The 18,362-nt window shown below is 36.0% G+C and overlaps 1 protein-coding gene across 3 annotated transcripts in view; it reads left to right on the top strand.

Moving 5' to 3' along the window:
- Positions 1-5,597, top strand: part of LOC106875974 (uncharacterized) — a 43,151-nt gene extending 37,554 nt beyond the window's left edge. For 2 of the 3 annotated variants that reach the window (XM_052971800.2, XM_052971798.2), the window contains exon 10: positions 1,628-2,542. In XM_052971800.2, coding sequence (XP_052827760.1) covers positions 1,628-2,346 — 719 coding nt within the window. In that variant the 3' untranslated portion in view covers positions 2,347-2,542. Of the gene's footprint in view, positions 1-1,627 lie in introns of all 3 variants that reach the window. The other variant, XM_052971799.2, reaches the window with a different exon arrangement.
- Positions 5,598-18,362: the final 12,765 nt, after the last annotated feature.

Consider the following 18,362-nt stretch of genomic DNA (forward strand, 5'->3'; position numbering starts at 1 on the left):
CTGCAGGTACCAAGTCCATTGCCACCATGTACACCATTGAAGCTCCCTGGATGTTGTCCAACATGCCCATTGAAGTCACCAGTCACAAAGAGAAGGTCCCTGTCATCCCTCAATCAGGTAGTCTGCAAGAGGATGTCATAAAATCGGTCTTTCTGTTCATTAGGTAGCCCTGGTTGTGAGGCATGGCCGAGATAATGGTTGCTAATCCACATTGCAGCACTATATATATATATATATATATATATATATATATATATATATATATATTTGGTTACACTCTCTGAGCGGTTGATGTTAGGAAGGGCATGGTCAAACCTATGCCAGCATGGAAACGGATGTTAAATGATGATGATGATAACGATATATATATATATTTGTGTGTGCGTGTGTGCATGTGAAAAATAATTCATGTGTGTGTCTTTGTGTTTGTTTCCCTCCACCACCTGACACCTGGTGTTGGTTTGTCTATATCCCTGTAATTTAGCAGTTTGGCAAAAGAGACCAATAGAATAAGTACTAGACTTAAAAAATAACTACTGGGATTAATTTGTTTGACTAAAACCCTTCAAGGCACTGCCCCAGCATGGCCACAGTCCAATAACTGAAACACATAAAAAGATCAATTTAAGAAGTATGTGACTAGGTTAGTAAAGTGAAATGTCTTTGAACATGGCTTAGAGCTATTATTGTTAGGAACGAACTATTTCTCTAGAAATTCAATAATCTTTTGTTTCAATAACTGATATCAGATTAAGATTAGCTAGGCTTGTTTTTTAAGGTCATGTTTAAAAGTTCTTGCATGTCAAATGACCACATAGCAGCTTCCCTTCCTCTGTGGATGATTATGTCTATTTTGAAATCTCACTTTTCTGAATTCAAGTTTAATTGTGGCTGGTTTTGGAATTTTATTTTTCTGGAGCTGTGTAAATCGGACCAACTCGAGAGTTGCGAATCGTTACGGACCCGGATTTTCCAGGGCCGCCGAGAGCGCACCGGATGCCGCCCGGGCTTTGGGCTCGCCGTCGCGTCGGTGCTCGCGGCCCTCTGTTCCCGCCTTGCGTGGGGTCGTGCGGTCGTTGCACCGCGACGCGCGGCAGGCGTTCGGCCGGCGGCGAACGGTCGACTCGGAACTGGTACGGACCGGGGGAATCCGACTGTCTAAATTGCGTGATTAATTCATTGATCTTGTATTTAGTTAAAGAAATTCAATCCTTTAATTCTAATATAGTATTCTTTTAGTCTTTTACTTGCTTCAGTCATTTGACTGCTGCCATACTGAAGCACTGCCTTTAGTCAAACAAATCGACTCCAGAATTATTCTTTGTAAGTCTAGTACTTATTCTATTGGTCTCTTTTACTGAACTGCTAAGTTACGGGGACATAAACACACCAATATTAGTTGTCAAATGATGGTGGGGTGACAAGCATACACATAAATATATATATGTATATATATGTATGTATATATATATATATATATATATATATATATATATATATATATATATATGATATATATATATATATATATATATGATATGGGTTTCTTTCAGTTTCCGTCAACCAAATCTACTCACAAGGCTTTGATTGCTATTTTATTATTGATTGTGTAAATTTATATTTTCAGGAACACTCCAAGAGAAAAGAGGGCTGTTATTTTATACAGAGGACCATTCTTACCACTGTGAAGCCATCAATCAGTTTATATCTTTCATGGATAAGAATAAATGTAAACTAGAAGTTGCTGCTCACTTAGTGAAGGGTGATAATCCATTAAAACTGAGTTTTGAAATTCAAAAGTCTGATTTTATAATTCTTGTTTACTCCAAAGCTCTTCACAAAAGAATTCAGGCTTGGAAAAGCAACCAAGATTACGTAAATTTTTTAAAAGAGGATAACTCTGCACTGTTGACAACTTCTATTCTCAAGGAGCTTCAAGCAAGCAACAAACTTACCATTTGTATGTTTCCTCAGGCACCAAACTCCAGTATCAGCAGTGAATTTCCTTCAGTTAAGTGTTACACTCTTACAAAAGAGTTGAACTTACTTATTCAAGAAATCCATGGAACAGGAGTGGATCAAGAGCTTGCTGTTCTTGTCAGAAGTAACAAACTCAATCATAAATTTAACTCTTTGACAAACACAATTAAAGATGCTGCCAACTTTGAAGAAACTAGTCCCAATTGGTTTGAAGACAAATATATTTGCCCCAAGAAAATAGAGTCTTTAAATGAAATGCCTGATTACAGTGAAAAATTTGTGGATGGAGGTGAACATAGTATTTACTCTCTCCCTGTAAGTGACATATTGGAACAGATAAATGCAAAGAATGATTCTGTAGCTTAAAAGACCCACAGGCGGGATTCACTTGTTTTAACAAAGATTCGGTTTCATTTTTATATTTTTATATCTCATCCTGGATCCTTCTTGTTTTTCTTTTACACTCTGCCTCTTTTCTTCACTTACCTGATGTTCTGCATTCCTTTGTCTCTCATAGAAACAGAAACGGCAAAAATCCACATTTAACATTAAAAAAACAAAACAACTTATATACTTTTGCCCATTTCATTGACATGTTAGAGAGAGAAATAATTATATTTTGATGAGCAAAGTTTCCAAACTTCAGTTTTATTTTAGCTAAGTCTTCAGTTTTTGATATTGATAAATATATATATTGTCATTTCAGTCTAGCATGGGTGATTACCCAAAACCAGAAATAAACTGCTATATTATTTTATCAACTCGGGAGGGATTTGAACTGAGAATGTAAAAAGAAGAAATAATTGCAAAGCAGTTATTTTTGATGCTCTAATAACTCGGTCAGATACTGCATAATTAAATATAGTTAATAAGTGTTTAATTAGATTGAAGTGAAGAATGCAAATTTTCCTCTAACCCTGGAGGAGCCAACAGAAAACTGCATTATTGCAAGAAAATGTTGGAGATACTTCCTATTCAGAGCTATTGTTTCCACATATTTCAAAGTGCTTTCTTGATTATTTGTCATTTCAATATTACAATGTATCAAGGTGGTGATCAGGCAGAATCATTAGCACATCAGGCAATACTCTTAATGGCACTTCATTTGTTTTACATTCTGAGTTCAAATTTCCCTCCATGTTGACTTTGCCTTGCATCCTTTTGGGGTCAATAAAATAAATACCAGTTGAACACTGGGGCCAATCTAATTGACTTAACCTCTTCCTCTAAATTGCTGGCCTTTTGCCAAAATTAGAAATTATTATTAAGGTAGTGAACTGGCAGAATTGTTAGCACACTGGACAAAATGCTTAGTGGCATTTCATTCATCTTTATGTTCTGAGTTCAAATTCTACCGAGATCAACTTTTTTTCATCCTTTTGGGGTTGATGAAATAAGTACCAGTGATGCATTAGGTTGATGTAATCAACTAGTCCCGTCCCATAAAATTTCAGGCTTTGTGTCTACAGTAGAAATTATTATAAAACAGTTTGAGTTGATGAAACAGAACAATAAAAGAATTATATGCTACAATCAACAGGCATATGCTGAAGTTGCTAAATTCTTTAATTTTGATTCTTTGCTAGACATTATGGACATAAGCATATCTGAATCTATAAGAAGAGAAATTCCTATATTGGTTGGTGCTATAAATATTTATGTGATCCATTTATTTTTGTATATATTAAGATATTGATTCATATATAATAAATATATATACATATCTTTATAAAAATTTGTTATCATCATACAGGTTTTGAAATTATTAAATGAAATGTTTCTTTTTTTTTAATATTCCATGCTGAAAGCAAAATGGATATGTGGTATTAATTACTAAAACTAGTTGGGTTCACATTTTTCTTCATACAAAAACAATACTCTCCATTGATATGTAGCGAAGTTACATTTGGTTATGAATAGATTTAAACTTGTTTGGAAAAAAATTATGCATAACAACAAAGCTACATTTATGTTTACTGTCATCCTGTGGAGATGAACTTCATTGTTATTCATTGAACATTTATTTTTATGAATTGGTTGATTTTATATTTTCAGATTCTGGGATAATTAAAATGTTTTCATTACACATTGTGAATTAATCACTTTTCATCATATATATATTTTTTACTTGCAAACCATTCCAAAAATACACTTAAGCCTGTAATCTTTAAGAGGTTTATATTTTTATACTTTAACCATTGTTATCCCTTTTCAGATTAGACTGGAACTGAAATTGCCATTAAAGCAATATGAGTTTCTTTCTAACTCTTCTTTTTTTTCTTGCCTAGAATCTCATCTTAATTTTTTAGCTTTCAGATTACTCTGTCAAATTTAATAGTTATTTATTCACATTGCTTTGAATTAAACCTTCATTATCTTGTAGCTTTGAGATTTCAATGATGTAACTGTTTATTTTTAGAATGACACTGTAGGCCGATCTAGTAGGTTTGAACATAAAATAGGTCAAACCAGATATGGCTGGTTTAAATGCTAACAAGTTAATGAATTTCAACCAACTAACTTTTATATAAACTGATATTAAATGCAATTTGACAATTTTTAATTATTTATACTAGCAGGGCCCACGAATATTTTACGGAATTAATGGTGAACTTTTTGGATTATTTCTGAAAACTTTATCCCAAAAACCTGAAAGCGTAGCCTGTGTTGTGTCTGTATCAAATGATAGTTGCTCATCCGCTAATCACTGAAAAGTGAAGGAAATTGGAATACGATGGTTACTTAATGCACTTTGTATATACATTTTATATACTTTATGCACAATTTCATAAACTTAATACACAGCACTCTCCTTCTTTCTCTCTAACTCATTGCCTACCCTCTTTTTCGCTCTCCTTTTTCTTTCACTCTTCACCTTGCCCTTCAACTAATCATGTGAAAGCATTACAGATGGGCTAAGTAAGAGAGAGAAAAAAACTTAGTTAAAAAAAATACACTTTACACACACCACAACCCCTTCATCTCCCTTCCTTTCCCCCTTCAACTAGTCACATGGAAATTTTATGGACAGGCTAGGTAACAGAATTATTATAAGATTCCAATTGATGTTACAATATTTTACCAATTATAATTTCTTTTTATTTTTAGCATTTTTGTACAATAACTCTTATAGCAATTTATTGTGCCAGTTCATTCCATTTTATACTTTTGTACAATTATGGTTCTCTATTTTGAAGTGTTTTGTTGATTATGCTTTGTTTAACCCTTTAATAAAACTGATCAGATCCAGCTTCTCACACCTACCCTACAAAATCATTTAAAAAATAAACAATCACATCATCAAAACTACAAAGCTACATGATAATGCATGATTAATTCAAAACAATGTGAATAAATAACAATACATTTAAGAGAGTAATCTGAATGCCAACGGGTTAAATATTTGTTACCATGACAATGGGGGAAGGAATTTTCATACATGTTCTGGCTGAAGCAAGAAATATGAAATAGTTTGACAAATCATTCACAGATGTAAGAAAATATTTGATGTACAAAAGGTTTTACTTTTTAAAAGCATATTTCCTGTTTATAAGCATGTTTCAATACATGTGTATGTTTGTAAATGTTTATTTTATTAAAATATTTTTCAAGTTAAACTGGTTAGTGTTTTCATTTATTTACTTTACAACTGTATTATGTTAACAGAAACATAGAATTGTCTTTTCTGTCGATTTTATGTTTATTTTTTATGACACCAACTGTTGTAAATTGTTATTATTCCAAATGATGTACAAGGTAGTTTCAAAATGTTCCCAGCCTAGTTATGCTTAATGAAAGAATGACTTATTTATCTAAGTTTTAACATCGTCTCCTTCAAAATAGTCACCTTGTGCAACAATACACTGGTCTCAGAGTTCCTGTCACTTTTGGAATCCAGCCAAGAATTTGTTTTTCATAAGTGAGTTGAGGACCTTCTGCGATTTGCTCTGGGATCTTGACAATAGTGTTAAAACAGCAACGTTAGAGCTGAATTTTTATCTAGATGGAAGTCCACAGGTCCTGAATCTGGTGAATAGAGGATGTGGAAGTGATACCTTGTGTTTTGATGAGAAACTCACGAATGAGGAGAGCTCGGTGACAGTGCGTTGTTACCATGAAGAATCCAATACTTCACGCTCCACAGATCCAGTCACTTTCACTGAATGTCCTCCCTCAAATACTTTAAAACATTGCAGTAGAACTCTTGATTGATGGTCTCACCCTGGGGGATGAGTTCTTGATGCACAATACTGTGAATGTTGAAAAAACACAATGAGCATGCTCTTGATTGAGCTGTGGCTCTGTCATGCCTTTTGAAGTGCCTGTGACACTCGAAACATTGCATATGACCAATTGCCTCGTTGCTGTAATCTTGCCAAAGCATGCAGCAGACTTCTGAAGTTTAACACAAAATTTCATGTTGGCTCTTTCAACTTCCTGCCCATGACAAAAGATTGCAGACTACAGCAATGTTACCTGCTGCACTACCTTATGAAGGTCACTGCTAGCTCTCACTGTGCATGCAACTGTGTGCTGCCATCTGTTGGTGCACTACAGAACTAACTCTGGACCTTTTTGATACCACCTCATAAGCATTACTCATTTGATGCCTCTCATTTGCAAACTTACAGAATCTTACTATTCTTTACTTTGCCTGAAGCTGGTTCTATGTTTCTATAAAAGACAGCAACTAGAATTGGTTCACTGCATATAAACTGACATAGTTTGTAGTGAGCCACTCTTGCATGGACTATTTATATTTAAGTCACCGCCAGTTGGTTTATGTAGATTGTTACCAGGCTATCGTCAGAGGTTAGAAAAAATGAGAAAAGCTATCATTCTGCAACTCTCTCTGTAAATAAAATAATCATAGAGGCTGGTGCATAGATAGCAAGCAGACTGAAGTTCTTGTCAAATATATGACATCAATTCCATTATGCATCTATGTCTACACACTGATATGTTATGAATTTGAATAATATGAATAGGTTTTACCTGTCAGTTCCCATTCTTCATATTACATTTCATTTTCTGTTCATTTTTCTTTTGTTTTAATGATAGTGTTCTAATCACCTCACCCAGTAACTACTTGCTCTCCTCATAAAATGTCTTGCTGACTAATGTCATATTGTTAACTGGTCCAGAGAAAAGTGATACACAAGAGACAATTCTGGTTTTCTTCTCAAATATAGAAAGTATAGTATGGTTACCTAGAAGAGATAAACTATGGAATCTTTTCTACTCTAGGCATAAAACCCGAAATTTTGGGGGAACTGGGGGCCAGTTGATTAGATCGACCCCAGTACACAACAGGTACTTAATTTATTGACCCCAAAAGGATAAAAGGCAAAGTTGACCTGAGAAAGTATAGAATGTAGTGGATAGGGAAGAAATGGTGGATAGATTGGAGATTATATAAATAAAATAGATGATTCAAAGAGAAAAAAATAAAGGATTAAAAGTGGCCAGAGAAAGATAAATTATTTACCAAATTATGTCATGATTTCAATATCATGCTTTTACTTTTTTATTGTAAACAATACTAATTCTAGAAATAACTGGGGTGTGGCAGTGATAGAGATGTGGTGAGAGGTATGTAGGATATAGTGTGGTCTGGGATGAATTACTTCCTTTCTGGAGGTGTACATGTGACCAGATGTCATAGGTTTGAAACATTTGGTGTCAATGTCAATTTTTGGTGTTGTTACATGTTTGTTACTGAAACCAAACAGGGATCTGTTTTAGCCTCTGTACTTTTTTCCATATTCTCTTCATTGATGATACTACATGCTTTCAGGGATTACCATGAAGGTATAAAATTCCAGTTTTGCACAGAAGGAGGTCTGTTTAACATGAAAGGACTAAGTTTCAGATCAAAGAAAAAGACCAAGAAAGAGATCCTGCATGACTTTCTGTTTGCTGCTGATTGTGCTTTGATTTCTCACACATTTAAAGGAATTCAGGAAACAGTTGACAAATTTGCTATGGCAGCTCGTGCATTTGGACTGACTATTTGTATCAAGAAGACTGAAGTTTTATTCCAACCAAGGCCTGGAGCAGGACATACTCAAGACTCGAACATGATGATAAACAACAAACCACTCAAATGGGTCAGGTCATTCAAATATCTTGGAAGTATAGTAAACTTTAAGAGTACTCTTGACGATGAAATCAATGTTAGAATAGCTAAGGCTTTAAGTGCTTTTGGAAGACTTGCCCATCGTTTGCAGTAGGAACACAGTGTGAGTCTGAAAATGAAAATAAGTGCATACAAATCTTGTATTTTGAGCACACTTTTGTATGAACAGAAGCACGGATTTCATACTACAGACATACAAAGAAACTTGAAACCTTCCACATGTGCTGTTTGCACAATACATGCAACATATAATGACAGGAAAGGATATCCAATACCAAAATCTTAGAAAAATGTGATATCTCAGTATCCAAAGCATACAGATAGGTAGAACATGTTTGAATGAAAAATGACCGTATTCCAAAAATTCTTTTGTGTGGCCAACAAGCGGAGAGATATTGTGGCAAAGAAGATCTCTCCTTAAGTAATTTGAAGCAATCACTAAAATCTCCACAGCTTAACCTGGTATCTTGAGAAAGTCATTACCTAGATTGATCTGCATGGTGTAAAATGTGTCATGATGTATCCAGTAACCCCCCCCCTCTCTCTCTCAGTCAATCACTCACTCAAAAAAGATGTGAGCAAAAATAAATTTTAAAAGTGTATGCTGTTACTCTTTCCCTTACACACACACACACACACACACACAGAGCGTACATTTTTAAAATTTATTTTTCCTCACATCTTTTTTGAGTGATTGACTGAGAGAAAGAGAGAGTGAGAGAGAGAGAGAAAGAGAGAGAAAGTGTGTGTTGCTATGTGTGTGAGACAGAGAGAGAGAGATAGCGTAAATTTTATTTACATTTTCTTGCATCTTTTTTGAGTGAGTGTGTATTTGACTGAGAGAAAGAGAGGCGTTACGCTATCACACACTCTCTCTCTCTCTCAGTCAATCACTCACTCAAAAAAGATATGAGGAAAAATGAATTTTAAAATGTATGCTGTCACTCCCTCTCTCCCTCACATGCACACACATCAACACACACCTTTTCTCTCTCTCTCTCTCATACACACACTTTTGAGGTTAGTGATAGAAGAGATCCTATAGATGAAAGTATATTTCATTGGCGATCTTTTGTTTTTAGTCGAGAGATGTCAATGATCTATCAGCTGTTAAGGTACAGCATTCGGTAAATTCTGTAAAAAATGATCATTTATTTGTTTTTGTGGCTGGAGCAGACTTTAGCTATTGCTCTGGCAGCCAGGTGCTTGCAACTGAAGATAAGCCAAATAGCTTGGAACTGAGTTAGTCTCACGATGCTATAATCTGCTAGAGGATGGTAGCAATATATATTGTATATAAAAGGTAGTGTTGCACTGATAACCAGCTGGCAGAATATTTGCTAGTATATATATATATATATATATATATATATATATATATATATATATATGTAGATTCAGGTGAATATGGTACATCAGTTGAGGCACCAGAATTTAGTATGGTATTATCCATACAATTTCAAAGTAAGGTGATTAAAATCAAAATAAGCAACAAGGATATCCAAAGGTAAGGCAGCACAATCGTTTCATGCACTCCATTTAATTGAACAATGTAATCATTCCACCAATTTAAAATGTAGAGCAATCCTCAGCTACACAAAAATATCAAATTTAATTAAATTAGAACAGATGGACGTGTTAGTATAATTATACTTAAAATCTCCAAGAAGTTAAGGAGATAGACAGAGAACATGTTGCTTCTACTATAACATAGAAGTTAATAAATAAATTGTCAAGAAGACTCTGCCTGTCACTGATTTTATTTGTTTTTATGGGGTCAGTTTTAATTTATAGACTAGTTTATCAAACCTTGTATATCTAAGGCTGAGAGAATAAAGGGCATTATCTATTAGGGGTAGGACTGAGAGAGCAGACAGAAATCATAGTTGGTATAGTCATAAAAATCAAGAGGTTTGGTAAAAGAAAACTTAAAACAGGGGAAGTCTTATCATGTAGTACTATAGTTAAATGTTTTAAAACAATGTTGCTATATTGTATATGGATAAAGTTTATGGTTATTCAGAGGGGTTTTAAGAAGAATATATTAACAAAAGGATAAAAATTTATGGATACTTTTGAGTATATACCAAACTTTTACCACAATAGAGGGAGGAAAAGAAATTATTCAGAAATAATTTAATATTTATACATATTATACACTTAAATACTAACTCATCAGATGGTATCAATTAGAGCAGAATACCATAGAAATAAAATAGCTTAATTACTAATGCTATTGTAATGTATATTTAGCTTATTAACACCAATAGAGAAGATTTATGGAAAGAGTATAATAATTCAAAATATATTGGACTAAAAATTATATATTTACTTATTTAGCAAAAAAAAAAAAAAAAGACTGATGTCTGGTATCAGTTAAAGGAATATTTAAGTTATGGAACATTCAAATTTTATACTAATCTTTCTATATATAAACTGAGGGATTATATTATGGGTTTAAAACTTTTCTTTAACATTCTTTTCTATTTTCTTTAGGTGTGTCTCCTAAACGCTATTGAATTCAGTTTCACCATTGGTTGCTGTCATTTGGAAGTTGGTAGTTCTCTTAAAACTAGTGTAGTATCTGGTTAGAGAATCATTAACTTGGAAAATAGATGTCATTTGCAAAGCTCCTCCAAACTTGATTTTTGTAGTTCAAAGGAGTGGACAGCTGCACTCAAGACATATCCAATAAAAATTAATCTTTTGAGTTAATCTGTATCCTTGAAATTTGTTGTTAGTTATTTATTCTTTATAGAAAATAACCACCATATGCAAATGTATATGTATATATACATTCGTGTGTGTGTGTGTTCTCTTTTACTTTTAATTGTTCAAAATCTTCTTGTAAGGAAGCAACTGGTTTATAACAAAGATACAAAATTCCATTGTTGAAATGTAGACAACAATGTCACATTTTAAACTTACATATTTTTACTGTTATACTTACAGATTGTATTTGTAATGTGTGAAGTATTATAGGTACAAATATGAATTTATAATCTGGTTATAGAAGCTGGAGGTTCAAAGCAGTTTCTTGTAGTTATCCTCTTTCTCTTCGATTTTTCAGAGATATTCACATCAGCAGGGTAGCTGACCCATATCATGGTACATATTTTTTCTAGTCTGTGTCCCAAAGAATAATGTTTGGCCTGTTATGTTTGTAAATATTGATAGGGATGTTTTCCCAATAGCCCTTGTATTCATGTTTATGTATGTATTCAATAACAGTGCAGAGTGGGGGGTGAGGTGTTTCTATATTCATCTCAGGACATTCTTGTTTTTTTTTTTGCGGGTGGTATTGTATATTGTTTTAACAACAACGGCATGTCACATTGAATGGTAGTACTTTGATGACATTTTTGGGTAGCTGCTGATATGTGTCATGTCTTCCACAGAAATGTTACATAATTTACATTTCCAGTTGCATCTTGGGACTCTGCTGGCTTAACTGTCTCTTTTGTTTACTAGGTATTTTATAGCAATCTCCTGTTCTTGGATTGCAAATCTATAGTCATCAAAGCACAATATAATGTAGCAGTTTCAAGTCCAAGAAACCCTGCACTTCATGTCAATATTACTGTTGTCTTTACATCATCAGGAAATATACAACCAACTGATGTCATAGATGCATGATGGGATATTACTACATATAGTAGTATTAGTTTTCAGTAGTAATTATTTTCAGTCAATATAGTAAGACAAGAAGCTCACAGAATCGTTAGCAGTATTTCGCCTGTCTTTATATTCTGAGTACAAATTCCATCAAGATCAACTTGGGCTTCATTCCTTCAGGGTCGATAAAATAAGTACCATTTGAGCCCTGGGGTTAATGTAATCAACTTATCTTTACCCTAAACTTGCTGCCTTTGTGCCAAAATTTAAAACCAATGTAGGACATGGTAGACATTCGATTACTGCTTCTTGTATGGAATATTGGTAATTTGATGGGTAATTTGATGATAAACCTTTGGAGTATAAAATCTTTTTATCCTAATTTCCTGATTTTTGCTTGATGATTATTTTACTTATGTGGATAACATCTTCTGAAAGATTTTAAGCATACTAATTTCCATTTTGGTGTGGCAGGTAGTTTAGATCAATAAACTTTAAAAGAATTACACTATTTGTTGTAAACAAATGATTCAACATTAAAAAAGTAGTAAATTATGTAGTGCTGCAGCTTGGCCTCAGCCTTTGGCTTGAAACTCACAATTGAATAAAACTTCTATAATTTCAAACAAATTCTGTGTTAGAGAACAGCTTCCTTAAATTCAATGGATCTTAATTTTATTTTAATTTTTCCTTGATATCATGCATTTTAGCAGCATGACTCTTTTTTCATGATTTACATGCCTTTCCATGCTGTCATGAGTTAATCCATTGTCATCTGATACCCATGAAAGATAACTGTTTGGTTTTGTCATGAGAAAATACCACTTTTCTAAAAGATTTGACTGGCATCCTCTACTTAGTATTGTTCACACTTGAAACAGTATAACATATATCCGTTACATACTTGAGAAATATTCATTCAAGTGACCAAACCCTTTATGGCAATAATCATGTCAGTGTTATATATATATATGAAAAAAATATGAATCATATTAATAGTTATCGCCAAGCCAACATGGCAATCCAAAAAATAGGACAAAAGCTGCCATTGATTAGCTCCAAGAGGCCATCGCCTCTAGCTAGCTATGTGACACACGAACCTGTGTCCATTATAACCTTCGAACAGGGGAGGTCAGGTGCTTCCCCTTGCTGGTCTGGCATCTACAGACTAGTTTCAGGGTATTGCCCCTTATCAATGTAGAGCAGCCAAACCCAGCAGGCGTTGCTACTGACCGTCTGTATGAAGGATTATTTACCTAAATTCAGTGGAATACATCCACTGGTTTTCAAAAATAGAAAGATTAATATTTCTAAGTTTCTCTAAAGGAGACTACGGCAGCGGTACTGGATATTAAGTTATTGCCAAGCTAATATGGCAGTCTAGAAAAATAGGACGAATGCTGCTGTTAATTAGCCTCCAGCATTGTTTACATAAAACAGCTATATTTTGATATATTATATTCACATGTACTTATGTTAATTATTTTGTGTCAATTAGGTCAACAGAATACTTTTACTTCACCAACAAAGTACAGTCATGAAATTACATACTCTCTCTGATTGATATTTTGAGTTTTAATGTAGTCTTCTGAATTGTTTTGATAGTAGGATGGTGGACATGTTAGAGCGTGGGACCAAATACATTGTAGTATTTAGTTACTAACTTTTACATTCTATATTCAAATCCCATCAAAGTTAACTTTGCCTTTTGTGCTTCTGTGTTAGATATGTAAGGGAATGACTGGGTCACCGATTGTAAGGAACGACCGTGTGAACTCAAAAAAGGAGAAATAGTGACAAATGGAAAAACAGAGGACTCCTTTTATTTAAACGTGTCACACGGTCGAACACAACAATATTATATATCAATAATGATATTCATGATATGTTATACGACGATAACATAGATGAACAGTAATGAAAGACCACAACCGTATTAGATGAATAACAGAAATATTTATTGTAGCGTTAAAGATGTATGTCTGTGTGAGAGTGTGAATGCGACATATAAGAACATAATCAAAGACAGGCCGTCGTACAAAGAAAAGTATGTATGTGAGTGATACATGTGTGTGTATGTTAGTTATTACAGCAGAGAGAAAGAGAGTCAATAACACGTGAGCAATTTTATACCAGTTCTTGTGTACCCAATAGTATGAGTCTGTATGTGAAGTGAGGGGAGGCTGAGTGTGGCAGAGCTGATCGCTAGTTGTGATGTCGTGGCATCGATGCCAGGCCGTGATTCTTGTTATACAGATGTTCGTCGCTGGCTGAGAACTCTTGTCTGTTTATTTATTGTGGTGAAGCTGAGTCACCTAACAGAATCGAAGAAAGAGATGTGCCGCAGAGGTTTGGTTTGGTGTACATAGTAAGTCGTGTTGACGCTGGTGGTGATTGAGGCTGCTTGGTAGTAGTCGTAGAAACGTGTTGCTGATATGGCGACGGCGGTGGTCATCGTTGGCTGGACGAAGCTGTTGAAGTGGTCGCTGGCTAATTGTTGCTGCTGCTGTCGTGTGGTACACGGAACAGTCTCTATAGAGAAACTGGACCGAGACAAATTTGTTGGGTATGAGTTAAAGCTATTTATAACAAACTATCGGCTCCCGAAGGCTTCAGTTTAATACTCTATCACATGACCTTATTAAGGGCTGTGATTGGTCGGTTTGCGTTCTGGCGGGAACGGTTCGAAGAAGTTGCCGATTCGAATAATAATCAGTCATGTGATGACAAGGAATGGGTTCTCTACTACGCTCGCGTTTATTTATATTTAAATGAGAAGATTGTATGTAATGGCGATAGTAGTTTGTATCTAATGGCGGGAGGTAGTTTCACTACAGATAAACTAAAGTACTAGTCAAATACTGGGGTGTTTTCTACACCTATAAAAGATCCTAGATCTGAATGGAATTATGATAAAAGCCCAACCTTCTATTTATGGTTCAATATCTTGTTTCTCTTTCCTCTTCCAGATCAAAAACCTGCTGGTTCTTCACTAATTTCTTCTAGCTTTGCTTTTATTCTGTTTGAGATGATTTTGAGTAGAATTTTGCTATAATGCAATAGTTCTGTAATAGAACGACCGTGCAAACCAAAGGAGAATGGCGACGTGTGGAAACAGGCTCCTTTTAATGTGACACACGGTCGACACAAAACATGTTATAACATAAGAGGGCTCACAATGTGAGATGCGAGCAAGTACCAGTAAAGGAAAGAGAGAGTGACAGACAACCGTTAGATATATATAAAGGGTAGGTTTATTAACATAGTGAACTGTGTGTCTGTGTGTGCGTGCATGCGGCAATATAAACAACACAATATATATGACGCACCGTCGTGTGAACAATAGTGTGTATACAATGATATGTGGGTACTACTAAAGCAGCGCGGACCCGAACGCGCAGTCGCGCGTCCGCTCTAGCTAGTCTTGAGTGGTCGATCCTAACCCTAACCCTGTCCCTAACCCTAACCCTATCCCTAACCCGCGTGTGCAAATGAATACGTGTTTAGGGTTAGGGTTAGGATCGACCACTCACGACTAGCTAGCGCGGACGCGCGACTGCGCGTTCGGGTCCGCGCTGCTTTAGTAGTACCTGTATGTGTGTGAGTGAGTGAGAAATACAGAGCATTGAATAAGTACTGTAACATAGACTATAAGAGTCCTGAACAAAGATAGAGAAATACCAGTTCATAGAAGAGTTACACAGTAGGTAGAATGTTCGTATGCAAGAAGTCGTAGCTGAATAGCAGAGCTGTGAGAGGTCTGAAGTCGAGACAAACTGGCGTGGATGAAGCGAGACTATAGATAAAAAAGGGGCTCACGAAACAAGCAAAAAAAAAATTCTCACGTGACCTTAACAGAAGGCCACGATTGGACGGTATGCACCCTTGAGCGAAACAAAACTGGAGATAAATGCCGCGCAAATAAGAGCCAATCAGGGTGATGGACACAAGGGTCCAAGCGGCCGAAAGCTAGATGTTAGCCGCTATGACATCATTCGTAAATAAATACCCAAGAGAGAGGTTTCACTACAGTTCTATTGCAATATCTTTTCTGGACATCTTTTTGGGGAATGAGTACAAATATTGATGTAACCTAATCATTTGACCAGCTTTATTTATGCAGATTGAAGTCCATAGTTTGTTAAAGTATGCTGTTATATAATTATTGACACCTGTAATTAACTCAGCTGTTATTTAATTGAAACCAGGACTTTTGTTATGTTTAAGTTCTCTAATTGCTTTCTCTACTTCAGAGTAGATGGGTTGTGTTTAATTGGTGTCAATAGGATTGTGTTTTAATGGTGGTACCTTACTGTTGTCATTTGAATTATAATGGTCATTGCAAAGTGCTCTTTGATTTCATTACCTCCACAGAGTATTTTTCTAATCTCATTTTTAACTGTGTCAATTGTTGGTTTAAATTTCTTCGCTAGATTTTTCACTGCCTAGCAAAGACCTTTTCCTAGATTTGTGATCAAAGTGATTTCTGTGAGTAGGCGTTGTTTGTTTATTTGTCTTTCTGTATCTCTCTATTCATCATTCGCTGGACTGTTGCATTTTGGATTTAATACCTTGTTAAGTCTGTTGCACTGCAAATTCCATTAGATTTCATCATCCTTCTTTTGTAAACTTCAGCTAGGGTTTCATTAGATATCCAATGGTTATTCTTTCTTTTCTTTTTGTGAATTTTCTCTTTGGCAGTGTTAATTATGATATGTTTTCCTTCTCAGAATTCATTTGGGGTCTTTTCTTCTTCACTTCATAGAAGTGTTTCAAAGTAGTTGGAAATATGTATCTTGTAATAATAATAATAATAATAATAATAATAATAATATCAGCAGCAGCAGCAGCTGAAATCCTTGAAATTTCAAAGTTCTTGAATAACATTATCCTTGAGTCTTTATCATCATCATCACCGTTTAACGTCCGCCTTCCATGTTAACATGGGTTGGACGATTTGACTGAGGACTGGCGAACCAGATGGCTACACCAGGCTCCAATCTGATTTGGCAGTGTTTCTACAGCTGGATGCCCTTCTTAACGCCAACCACTCCGAGAGTGTAGTGGGTGCTTTTACGTGCCACCGGCACGAAGGCCAGTCAGGCAGTACTGGCAACAGCCACGCTCAAATAGTGTTTTTTATGTGCCACCTGCACAGGAGCCAATCCAGCGGCACTGGCAACGACTTCGCTCAGATGTTTTTTCACGTGCCACCGGCACAAGTGCCAGTAAGGCGATGCTGGTAAAGATCACGCTCAAATGGTGCTGTTTATGTGCCACTGGCACAGAAGCCAGACAGCTGCTCTGGCAATGATCATGCTTGGACGGTGCTGTTAGCGCTCCACTGGTACAGGTACCAGTCATTGAATTTGGTTCAATCACGATTTTGATTTCACTTGCCCCAACAGGTCTTCGCAAGCTGAGTTTAGTGTCCAATGAAGGAGAGGTTGGCATGGGTGCCAGTCATTGAATTTGGTTCGATTTCGATTTCATTTGCCTCAACAGGCCTTCGCAAGCAGAGTTTAGTGCCCAATGAAGGAAAGGTACTATAAGTGGGCTGGCTACACCCCTGGCAGAGGCCTCGGATTATGGTCTCACGTGGCTTGCCAGGTCTTTTCATGCACAGCATATTTCCAAAGGTCTTGGTCACAAGTCATTGCCTCGGTGAGGCCTAATGTTTGAAGGTCGTGCTTCACCACCTCATCCCAGGTCTTCCTAGGTCTACCTCTTCCACAGGTTCCCTCAATCGCTAGGGTGTGGCACTTTTCTCACAGCTATCATCATCCATTCTCGCCACATGACCATACCAGCGCAATCGTCTCTCTTGCACACCACAACTGATGCTTCTTAGGTTCAACTTTTCTCTCAAAGTACTTACACTCTGTCAAGTATGCACACTGACATTACACATCCATCGGAGCATACTGGCTTCATTCCTTGCGAGCTTACGCATGTCCTCAGCAGTCACGGCCCATGTTTCACTGCCATGTAGCATGGCTGTTTGTACACATGCGTCATACAGTCTGCCTTTTACTCTGAGAGAGAGACCCTTTGTCACCAGCAGAGCTCTCTGAACTTTGCCCAGGCTATTCTTATTCTGGCAGCTACACTTTCAGCGCACCCTCCCCCGCTACTGACTTGGTCACATAGGTAACAGAAGCTATCAACTACTTTCATTGTTTTTTCTGCCACTTCTTTAGGTGGGGTCAACGTCAGGCTGGTACCCTTCTTTGCGATGAGTTCGTTAAACTCCTTCAATCTTTTCTCTTCAAATTTCACTTCTCTCACTTGTAGTATATCCGTAGTCAAACTCTTTCCAGTTGCTGCCGCATAGCTACCGACTGGTTGGGTCTCCATATTTTCGTTTGTTACAACTTCGCCCATAAATGTGGAAGAAAACAATTAAGCAAAAATAACAATTCAATTAATTAACAGTAGGTACGAAAGATCTTCAACAAGCATCAACAAAGCGATTTACAAGTATACTCAAACAAACTTCACTCAACTCTGGGTCCCAGGTCGCTTGTCACAAAAACTCTTCTCCCTAGGAACTTAGCAAGCCAGAACTTCCCATTTTATAACTGAAAAATAGACGCTAGGCTAGTCCATTAGGTTAAAGATGTGGGCA

This window comes from Octopus bimaculoides, chromosome 11 (genome assembly GCF_046866305.1).
Source record: "Octopus bimaculoides isolate indiv1 chromosome 11, ASM4686630v1, whole genome shotgun sequence".
Lineage (NCBI taxonomy): Eukaryota > Metazoa > Mollusca > Cephalopoda > Octopoda > Octopodidae > Octopus > Octopus bimaculoides.